Source organism: Rutidosis leptorrhynchoides, chromosome 3 (genome assembly GCF_046630445.1).
Source record: "Rutidosis leptorrhynchoides isolate AG116_Rl617_1_P2 chromosome 3, CSIRO_AGI_Rlap_v1, whole genome shotgun sequence".
Taxonomy (NCBI): Eukaryota; Viridiplantae; Streptophyta; class Magnoliopsida; order Asterales; family Asteraceae; genus Rutidosis; species Rutidosis leptorrhynchoides.
In genome coordinates, this window is record NC_092335.1 from 260229293 (window position 1) to 260240543 (window position 11251).

At 36.8% G+C, this 11251-nt stretch overlaps 1 protein-coding gene across 1 annotated transcript; it reads right to left on the reverse strand.

Moving 5' to 3' along the window:
- Window positions 1-3425: 3425 nt before the first annotated feature.
- On the reverse strand, window positions 3426-8855 carry LOC139897375 (nonsense-mediated mRNA decay factor SMG7-like). Its single transcript, XM_071880071.1, has 6 exons — window positions 8728-8855; window positions 7826-7905; window positions 7125-7673; window positions 6904-7026; window positions 5721-5929; window positions 3426-5228 (listed from the first exon to the last, which is right to left on the reverse strand). The coding sequence occupies exons 2-6, from the start codon at window positions 7886-7888 to the stop codon at window positions 3683-3685; spliced, it is 2490 nt and encodes an 829-aa protein (XP_071736172.1). The 5' UTR covers window positions 7889-7905; window positions 8728-8855; the 3' UTR covers window positions 3426-3682.
- Window positions 8856-11251: the final 2396 nt, after the last annotated feature.

An 11251-nucleotide genomic window follows, 5' to 3' on the forward strand; every position in this document is an offset into this window, starting at 1 on the left:
ACGGTTAAGTCTATCCCTCCCAATTGTCGTTTGGGGTTTTCTCGGGTTTTGAAAGGTGCTCTTGATAAGGTGATCTCTAAGCCTGATGACATTTCTAGTTGGGTCTCTTTGTTGGTGTTACCCCTTTGTACCCTTAAAACCTTTCGGCCACGGAGTAGTCGGGAGTCTAGGTCTTCGATAAAGCGTCGGCATCAGGAAGAGAATATTTCCCATGCTATTTGCTCGTGGGGGACAGCGGGTGGAAGTTTACAGCTTGTGAGGGAGTATTTGGCAGAGGATTATCCTATGTTGTCAGTGGTTGATGATGAGGTCCTTGATTTGGAAGAGCGTAATATTAAGCAATGTCGTAAGAAGATTTGTGATGGCCATTACACCGCTGCAGCTCGTGTTCTTTCTTCATCAGGCGTTGCTCCTTATAATGACGCCACACTGGCGGACTTGCTGTCTAAGCACCCTTCTTCTATAGCTCCATCCTTGCCTGATATGACGGTTGATCACCTTCACCTCGTTACGACTTCTGCTGTTGTTTTGGGCCAGATTAAAAGTTTTCCTCGGGGCACTTCATGTGGTAGGGATGGTTTACGTGTGCAACACCTTATGGATTGCTTGAGTGGTGCTGCTGTGGCAGTCTCGGATGAGTTGGTTGGTTCTATTACCGGGGTCGTTAATCTCTTTCTAGCTGGAAGGTGCCCTATGGAATTAGGAGAGTATATAGCTAGTGCTCCCCTCACACCGCTTGTCAAGCCCGGCGGTGGTCTTCGTCCTATAGCTGTGGGTACTGTTTGGCGACGTCTTGTTTCGAAGGTTGGCGCTGCTATGGTTGGCCAGTCTTTGGGAAGTTACTTCGATGGTCTTCAATTTGGTGTTGGCTCTGATGTTGGCCTCTCTATGTTATTACTTCGATGGTCTTCAATTTGGTGTTGGCTCTGATGTTGGCCTCTCTACGTTATTGTGAATCGGTTGATTGAGGATCGTGGCTCTGATGTTGGCCTCTCTATGTTATTAGTTGATTTTCAAAATGCCTTCAATCTAGTTGATCGTGCAGTCATGTTACGTGAAGTTCGCCGCCTTTGTCCGAGCATTTCTCGGTGGGTTGAATTTTGCTACTATAATCCTGCCAGATTGTATTATGGGAACCACACATTATGGTCTTCTCAGGGGGTGCAACAGGGTGATCCCCTTGGTCCGCTGCTTTTTGCTTTGGTCTTACAACCCTTGGTTTCTAAAATCAGAGATAATTTTGAGGTTTGTCTTTAGGCGTGGTATTTAGATGATGGCACTATTATTGGGGACACTTTGGTGGTGGGGAAGGTTTTACATTTGATTATGGACGATGGGCCTCGTTTTGGGCTACATCTCAACGTTGAAAAAACAGAAATTTTCTGGCCTACGGAGGACCCTCGCAGCAGGCAAGTAGGTGTCTTTCCTCCTAATATTGATCGGCCTTTAAATAGTGTTAAGTTGCTTGGGGCCCCCGCAAGTTCCGATCCTGGTTTTAGTAGTGAACTGGTGATGCAAAGGGTGACCAAGTCCATTGCGCTTATGGATAAGGTTGCTAAGCTTGATGATCCTCAGTGTGAGTTGTTGTTGCTTAGGGCATGTACGGGAGTTTCTAAACTCTACTTTACCTTGCGTACTTGTCCTCCTTGTATATTTGAGGCGGCTCAGCGCGCTTTCGATGGAGCCCTTCGATCTTCCTTGGAACGTATTGTTACTGCTTCAGGGCCTGGGTTTGGTGATTGGCAGTGGCGGCTTGCCACCTTACCATTTGCATTTGGAGGGCTTGGTGTTTATTCTGCAGGAGATGTTCGTCATTATGCTTTTCTGGCTTCTCGATTACAGTCTGCTGGGTTGCAGACCAAGCTCCTACGTCATGCGGGTATTGTTGGTCTTGGTCGTGATTTTGAAGATGCATTGGGTCTGTTTAATAAAACGGTTGGGTTTGATTTTTTAGGTAATCCGAGTAAGGTCGCCGCCCCAATACTAACGAAAAAATTGGCAGATGTTTATTTCACAAATGTTACCGCTTCTGCAGAATCCACTTTTTCGTTATCTCCCCGACAATCGGCCTTATGGAAATCACAGCAGGGTGATCACACCTCTGCTTGGCTAAGGGCAGTCCCTATTTTGGGGTTGGGTCAGACGATGAACGCAAAGACTTACAGATGTGTGTTGTGCTACCGGTTAGGTGTTCCATTGTTCTCTATCTCGACGGCATGCTCTGCCTGTTCAAGGGTTTTTACTGGGGATATTTTCGGGGATCACGCGGTGTCTTGTGCTGGTGGGTATTAAGCATCGACATAATATTGTTCGGGATTCCCTTGTTGATGTTTGTTATCGATCTGGGATTTCAGCGAGAAAGGAGGTTGACATTGGGTTGTCTGGAGGGAACGACAGGGCCCTCAGACCGGCGGATGTGTTACTTTATTCCTGGGATTGTGGTCGCGATGTTTGTGTTGACTTGACAGGGTCTTCTCCTTTGACACAGTCTGGGCTTTCTGGCTTTGTCCCTGGACGTGCGGTGGTTGATGCGGCTCGTCGGAAGCGGGTCAAGTACGAATCTAGCTGTCAGGCGATTGGCTATGGTTTCATTCCTTTCTCATTTTCTTCCCTTGGGGAATTAGAGAAGGAGGTTGTTTCTTTGCTAAAGCGGGTTCAGAAGAGTTCGATGGCGCAAGATATTGGTGCCGGTGCTGCTGCTCATATTTTTACTAGGATAGGTTTTGCTATTGCTAGAGGTGTGGGGGCTCAGATTGTCTCTAGGCTTCCCACTAATTTTTTGTAAGTTTTAAAACTTCTATGTTAATAATAATAATAATAATAATAATAATAATAATAATAATAATAATAATAATAATAATAATAATAATAATAATACAAAAGAGTTTTAAAATAAAGGCGTTTAGATTTTAAGAAAAAAATGATGTTAATGTCGTACTTGAAAATTAAAATGAAGGTTTGACCACATGTTACTACAAAAAGAAAACTATATCAAATGTTATGGTTTAGTCTGATAACACATTGGGTAGGGGAACTAAAAGATCAAATTTTGGTCCTCTAAAGTATATAAGATCTTAGGTTTTAAGGAAAAAATGATGATGGATGAGGTAATTGATAGTTAAAAAGAAGTTTAGGCCATATGTTACTCAAAAAAGGAAAAAGAACAATCAAATGTTATGGTTTAGTATGATAGGGCATTTTGTAGTATGATACGGCATTTTGTACAAAAGGAAACGATAAAATTTTGGTCGTCTGATAGTATATGAGATCAATAAGGTAAGATATAGAACCAAAAAGACATGATATTACATTACTGAAAAAATAAGCACTTGCACAACAAATCAAGAACTTTCAAGTGATTTTACCCAGGTGTCATGCTTATACATCTATCATACATTCCCCTGTAAACCAAATAATACTTTAACTAAATTACAATTCTAAGATAACATTTTCTCAACTTCAACTACATCCAAATGAACACTTATGAAAACCGAAAAGACGATGCCTAACCACCGGACAAAAGGGGAGATTTTGTTCCAAATACAAATTGTCCTGTACAAACCTTCTGCAAGCCTCAAACATAGAAGATATCTATGCACATATTAATACATACCATGTATACATCTCTATAATAATAACATAAAAGTATGCATAAACATTAACTATCTAATTAAACTTGTATTCAGTTCCCCATATATGGATGACCTCTAAATGGAGATTCATTCAGCAACTTCCATTCTCTTTCTTTCAAATGTTGCAAAAGTTGTGGTTGTTCTGTTCTTATCTCACTGCTACCACTAACGTTCGGTCTTTGATACTCAAACGGATTTGGGCTCATAACCAACGGGTTTCCCCATTTATCGATAACATCAAATCTATCATATCCACGAACATTTCCCGGAGAATTAATTCCAGAAACTGGCAAATGATGATTAGAGTAAGGGACCTCGAGACTAAGGTTGTTATTGTACCGATAAAGCCATTCAGAAGAACTTAATCCAAACGCTGGTGGACGATATAAACCAGGAACCGCAGCACTAAAACCTAATGGCTCTTGTGGTGCACCAAGGTTCATGAATCGGCTTACGGGTGGTGCACCGATTATACTTTGTTCTTCTTTAACCAAATTTCCTCTGAGCCAAACAGGGTCTTCGGGTAAAAACGGGGCTGAAGGAATAGGATCAACATATACAGATTCTTTTGCTATTGACATATTAGCTAAAGATGATGTTGGTATTTCTGAAATTGGAGCTAATTTCGGTCCTCTTTCGTTTTCAAGATTTAAACTTTCTCTGTTAAGGACCCAACCACTAAGAGACGGAGGTCCGTGGGCCCTATTTTGTTCAGCGACTAGTGAAGACGAACGACGTAATTCTTCGTCAGAAGTTTCGTTGTTGACTGGGTCAACGCTGGAGGTCTGAATCGGTTCAGAGTTGTATCTAGTTAATGGTTTAAACAGAATCACCTCTTCTTCTTCCACGAAACTCGTTTCATCCACTTTTTTCGGTGTAAAATTCTTTCGAGATTGATCATCAAGTATTGGACTTTGCGAAGAATCGTTTAATTTATCGACTATTTTTATAGACGCACGATAAATGCGTGATATTCGGATTTGGTTTCCCTCATTAAACCTTCTTCTGTAATCAGAATGAGTAACGAAATCTAACAAGTCGTTTGATTTGGACAACGGTTCAAACCCTCTTAGCTCGTGGTCTTCCCATAAAGCGATTTGACTCGAAGAGTCAAGCATATCGCGTTCCTTAGAATTAAATTCAGTCAAAAGGTCAACCAAAGCGGCTAAGAAATACGATTTAGCATTGGATACTTTCTCATCTATTTCACAAGTTTCTGCATATTCAAGAGTACCAACATACCACTCGACAAAAACCAGCACAGCTGGCAACAAAGAACAACAATTTTCTTGATTGTTTTGGGTGACACACCTTTGAATAAGATGGCCCATGAAAGAAAATGTGCAAGTCCAAGCCCATGTAATACACGCAGACAGATGTTCGTTGTTTTTCCCTTTCGGGTCGGGTGTTTTGATAAAGTTTTGAACTACAAAGATTAAAATGGCGACGGCTTGAATGGCTCGATACGGACCTTTTCTTGATGAATCGAACGCCTCGTATGGTTCTAATGAAGAACCCAATTCAACATCGTTTAATGCCAATAAAAGTTCTAACTCTTTCAATGTTGATGCAAAAGTATGAGGTAAATCTTCAAAGCTGCATAACAAGTAAGAATTTGTAATTATTAGTGTCAAAACTATTAAAAATGATAATCTTTTGAAAATTATTAGCGTCGCTTAAATTGGTTAGTTGGATACAGATATTATATTAGCTTAATAGGAATTGATGTTTTGCATTAAATGATGTATGAAGTTATATGCATTACAACACAAATTTGGAAAATTTCAACCCATTTTAATCTAAGTTAACAAGATTCATTATACCATTAGAATGATAAAAACCACACAGACAGATTTAGAAAGAAATGGGTTGAGATTGCCACCTTCACTTATGTTGTATTTTTGTTGGGAGTTTTATTCTTAACTATTGAGTTCATAACTTACATTTATTCGAGAATAAAACATTAATTAAGGAATCTTCTAGGACTTGAAAGTTTCATTCTTGGATATGTAAATCGAAGGTTATAATTACAAATTCAAACAAATACTACGTATATACATAACGATGTTCAAGAAAAGCTTTATGTACCTGGGTTTATACAAAAAGAAACTTATCATCCTCACAAAAAGAGGCCAGAGTTCGACTTTTGCTTGATCAACATTTTCATTGGCTCTTAACTTGTTGATATTTGTTGAATCCATAGAGTGTGACTTAATCTGTGATGAAAGCCTTTTCAGTGGTTTTGAGAAGTCAATGTGGGCGTCTGTAGAAAGTGACTGCAATAGGGATGTTTTGTTCTACAAATATAACATAGAAAACAAGGTGAACCGCTTAGACTTGGTGCATAGCAGAAGTGGCCAACTTTTACCTATCTACTTATGAACGGGTCAACTTGGTTGAAAGTCACCAAAAGTGTAGTTTCAAAGCACAAGGCATACAACTCCTTAAATCAGTTTATTTACAGAAGAAATCGTTTTGATGTCATCACAGAATTATTGTTAAGAATAAAAATATTATGGCGTTAGCTATCTATGAGGACCAGCGTTGAAAAAGACGTGAGGTTGAGACGAGTCCTTCAGGACCTTGAAAGGTTAAGTCAGTCGGCATCTAGAAAGGTCAAGTCGGTCTAGACACGGTCAAGATGGGGTTGAGACGGAAGTTGACTAACATTGACTTTTAAATATAAATATATTAAGTATAAATATATTTCAAACATAACTAATTTTAACATAAATGATTTACAAATAAGATGATGTGGTGTTAGTTTAAATAATATATAGGTTTTTTATAATGTTTTCTATAGATAATTATATAGTATTTCTTACCTATGGAAGGGGAAAGATTGTCATACATCTTACCTCCCCGTAACTCACACTTGTAAGATTGGGTATTGTTGTTATTAATTTAACTTTAACGGATACTTTGTAACTCAGTGTTTTTCCTAGCTAATTTTTAAATGGGCTTGGGATTTCGTTTACAGTAGAACATGGTCACACAAAAAGTCGACTTTTGACTTATTTTTAACCGACTTTTTCCGACTTTGACCCTACTTTTGACCGTTGCCCGACTAGTTAAACGTTTCTATTCAAATCAGAAGAGGCTAGTCATCAAACCGCCGCATCGGCTGCTTCAACGACCACCCCAACTTCCGTTTGCAACCATAATGAGGACAAAAAGTGCGTGGATCTACTTACTTTGACCATACTATAGATAACTGTCTTAACCCAACCAGCAGGCTTTCCACCTCTATTGTAAACTACTAAAATGTTACCTTTTCAAAGAGTAACCTAATGTTGTCATGAGCATCTGGGAAAGGCTCTTTAACAGCCAAACTTCGTATACAATGGTACAACGCAAGGAATTCGTCTCCAGTGTATGTTGCCAATAATGCCAACTGCATAATTGCTTGAAATTAAATATTGTAAATATTATTCCTTTTCAAGCCACAACAATTTTCACATAATAATTGAACTGAACTCAATATTACCATACCTGATTTTGGGGGTTTCCACTATGGGGCCAAACCGTAGTAGCTTCCAAGTAGTACATAGCTGCACCAGCCCATTTTTGAGCATCGGGTTTTTTACAGAGCTCCATATATCTTGAAACATCACCTAAACAAACTAAAAACCGATGACACGCATAACAACATTTTTGAAAGATTTCGGGTTCAATTCCACTCGGTTTTAAGACGAATGTTTCTTCTAGGCGACAAGTTTTTCGGAATTTTGCAATTAAACCCTTGTAAAACTCTGCAACTTCAGACAAAAACAACTTGAAACCTTCGATGTGACTATTGAGATTATTTGTACTTTCGGTACTCGTAGACACTTTCTTAATTTTCTTTCTGTATTCGTCTATATGTTTATAGTGAAGCTTCCACAAAGAATACTCAATTTCTTGAAGATCAACTGTTGTATACTCATTAAGAATGATTTTCTCATATATAGACTGCGCCTTACGATATAAATCTTGAACCTCTACATGTGATATACCTTTATGTTGAATTGTTGCCCATAATAGCTTCTCAGTATTGACAACCTGAAAACAAGTAAGCCAGAGAAAAATCATATATATATATATATATATATATATATATATATATATATATATATATATATATATATATATATGGTAATTATTATTTATTAACCCGAAAATGCCATCAAAACAATGTTGGCATTGCGATTTACCTCAAGAATTGAAGGTTGTTTTTCGTTCTGATCTCTAAGTGGTGTAGCCTGGTTTCCATTCATATTTATTGCACAAAACCCTTAAAAATTTAAGTTGTTAGTTTAAAATAGATAGTTCGGTATACAAACCTTCATATGTAATTATATTCATGTAGCACAAAGTTCAAAAAAAAAAAATTCGATATCACTTTTTTATTGAATGGCGATATCGAAATCTCATGCTCTCATTTGTCACCCACACACGCGTTAGAAGGAAACCCAATTCGTGACGATGTTGGCAGTACCATCGAAGGTTGGGAGAACCCCCCAAAGACCTTCCCAATTCGCATTGATGTTGGCAGTACCATCAAAGGCCGGAAACTCCTTGGAGTGAGAATCGAACTTGGGTTGGCAGTACTCAAGTTGAATCCCACCTCCATACCACTCAAGCCAAGCTTGGGTGGTGTTTCGAGATCACTTGCATTCCTAAGATATACTCTATATTGTATTAAACATTAAACTCTAATATTTTCACAAAAACTGCGAAGAATTTTAATTTTTCTATTTGTTTTCTAAAAAGATGAACCAAAAAAGGCAATTTTCTTGCACAAAAAAACACTACTGAAATAGTAATCTCTGAAGATCTGTAAGTACACAACTATAAGAAAGTAGTACATGATGGAGTTATAACAGTTACTCCAACTCTCAATTATTATACCATAATTCTATAACTAAGCAATTCAGTCAGACAATATATCAAACACTTGAAATGCATAAATCAATACAGAAATTTGATCCGAAAATAACAAAAAATAATTAAATCATTACAAAAATTTGAAAACCCATGAAGAATAGCACTTTATCTTATCACAAAAAGCTGCTAACCCTACAAAAATCAAAACTGAGTGAATTTTTATAAATACCTGAAGAATATTCTGCGAGGTTCTGTAAAATTCAGATGAACAATTCCTTAATAAATCAATCAAAGAGCAAGATTATTACTGAATGGAAAGGAGGAAAACACACACAGAAGTATGCGACGACTAAAAACTTTAATAAATAATACTAGTAAAGTAATAATAATAGTAATAGTAAGTTGTTTGATTAAAAGTGTTTAGATATAATTGGGGTGTGTTATGTTGTGCTGTACACTTGTAGAAGAATGAAAGTTTCATGCTTTGGTTTGATGATTATCTCCTATCTCCTACTGTTATCGTAAATGACGATCATGCCCTCCTTTGCCTTTCTCCTATCTCCCACATTATATAATACCCATGGGTCTCAAATTTATTATCCTTGTACAAAAAAAAAAAAATACACAGTTTAAAAAAAAATACGTGTCACATGTACTTTTTTGTTTATTTTCAGTTTTACCCCTTATCTTTTACCTATCTTTTTGTCCTACATGAATAAAGTAGAGACACAAAAGACTTTTATCACATTTGGGATATCTCAAAATGAAATAGTAGACTATAGATTTGGGACGGAAAGAGTATATCTCAATTTAATATTCCCTAAATAAAAAAACGCACATTTAAAAAAAAAAAGTGACCACCATATGTATTTTTGTCTATTTTCCAATTTTAACTCTTACTTTTTATCAACAATTTTATTTCATTTGAATAAAGTAAGTGCATAAAAGAAATTTAACCAATTATTCTTAATAATTTATGGAGGTGGACTATTAATTTAGGACAACCTAAAAAAGAGTAAAAGTTACAAATAGGCTATATATTTTCTCAAATGTTCCGATGTCGCCCATATACCCATTTGCATCTCACTGTCGGCTATTTACTTTCAAAAAGTGTACCAATAAGTCACTATACTTTTTTATCTTCAACGAAAACAATTGATGACGTGGCTTCTAAGTAATCATGATACGTCGGTAATGCATTGGAAAAAAAAACTGAAAGTATATAGATTATATAAGAACAAAAGTAAAAGTATATGAATTATTTGTATCCATATAAAATGAAAAAAAAAGTTAAATAACAAAATTTACCGGTTCAGCAGGTACCGGTAACGAAATATTGACATTGGTACAGTTTTTGAAAGTATATAGCCAACAGTGAGACGCATATGGGTATATGGGCGATATCGAGACATTTGAGAAAGTATATAGCCTATTTTTAACTTTAACCCAAAAATAAAAGATGGTCTATGAACATGGGACGGAGAGAGTATATATTAGTAATAAATTAAGCCTAAAATGATCAAAAAGATATTTTAATATACCGTAAAAATAAAATAGTGTTCGTTGAAATTTTCATAATCCCTAAAAAAATCCTTACATGATGAAAGTGACGTTTAAAAGAGATGAAAAAAGACATCGTAACATTTATAGGTGATGATAGATATACAACCAATTTTTACAAATACACAACCAAACATGTTTTACAGTGTTGTACAGTACAATACTGTAAAGCATGTTTGGTTGTGTATTTGTAAAAATTGGTTGTATATATATCACTACCCCACATTTATGGATAAATATGTTCAGCTTTCTCTGACAAGAAACATATTGTAAATAACAAGACATGCCACCCTGTGTTTTGTGTAAGCCATGTAGGCTGTTTTTTATGCTTAAGCCCTAAAAAGAACACGTGAGCAACACACATGTTACGTCAGCATAAAGCACAAAGTCGGTTATGCACTTTTCGCATGAATCAATCAATGACGACACTACACGTGTCTCCGAACACTACAGAGCACTCACGTTTATAAATAGGCTACTTGATCCATCACTTTCAGACACTTGGACTGGTGACTGAGAACACACTTTCTCTCTCACACAATACTTTTTCACTCAGAGACTTAAAGACTTACCCGCATAGCGCTAGATGGATCAACTCATAGTTTGGCTCCACAAGTTTGACTTAAGCCACCCCACATTTTAGACTGTGATCCGGGTCTGCAGAGACTTTATCTGAAGAGTAATAGTCAATCGACAATCTACCCCATCCATTACGCTAAGGAGTTATAGGCTTGCAGCAATACCAATAAGCCATTGGCCAAAATATGTATCATCATCATTCAACTTCAACCATAGTTTATAGTTACAAAGTTAGATCATTATAAACATTCTAAGTTGCGACCAACTTTAAGTTTTCTTTGTGTTTGTTCACATAGAGATTCGAACCTTCACACGTCAGAAGACGGCAAGTATACAGTTTACAAATAAGAATCACGTTTTTTCTAACTCCTTATCACGTTTTTTCTATCCTTACATGTGCTATAAATACTTGGTCTATTCATCCTTATCACGTTTTTTCCAACTCCTCTTAGAATCGAAAAAGAAAAAAGGTAGTAGTTTCTAGTATCAAGTCTACATGTGTTTGAGTTTCCCCTCCAGATCTTGTTAAAGCCACTTTCTTGGAGTTTTTTTCAATAAAAGTTTATACATTTTCATAATATCATAAAGATGCGTCGCAACCCTCATCTTAAATC

Excerpts from the sequence above, each read along its gene's own strand:
- LOC139897375 (XM_071880071.1), bottom strand. The coding sequence starts at position 7,888 with ATGAATGGAAACCAGGCTACACCACTTAGAGATCAGAACGAAAAACAA. Across the intron at positions 7,027-7,124 it reads GTGGAAACCCCCAAAATCAG|TTGGCATTATTGGCAACATA; the intron begins GTATGGTAATAT and ends GCAATTATGCAG. Across the intron at positions 5,229-5,720 it reads TTCTTTTTGTATAAACCCAG|CTTTGAAGATTTACCTCATA; the intron begins GTACATAAAGCT and ends CTTGTTATGCAG.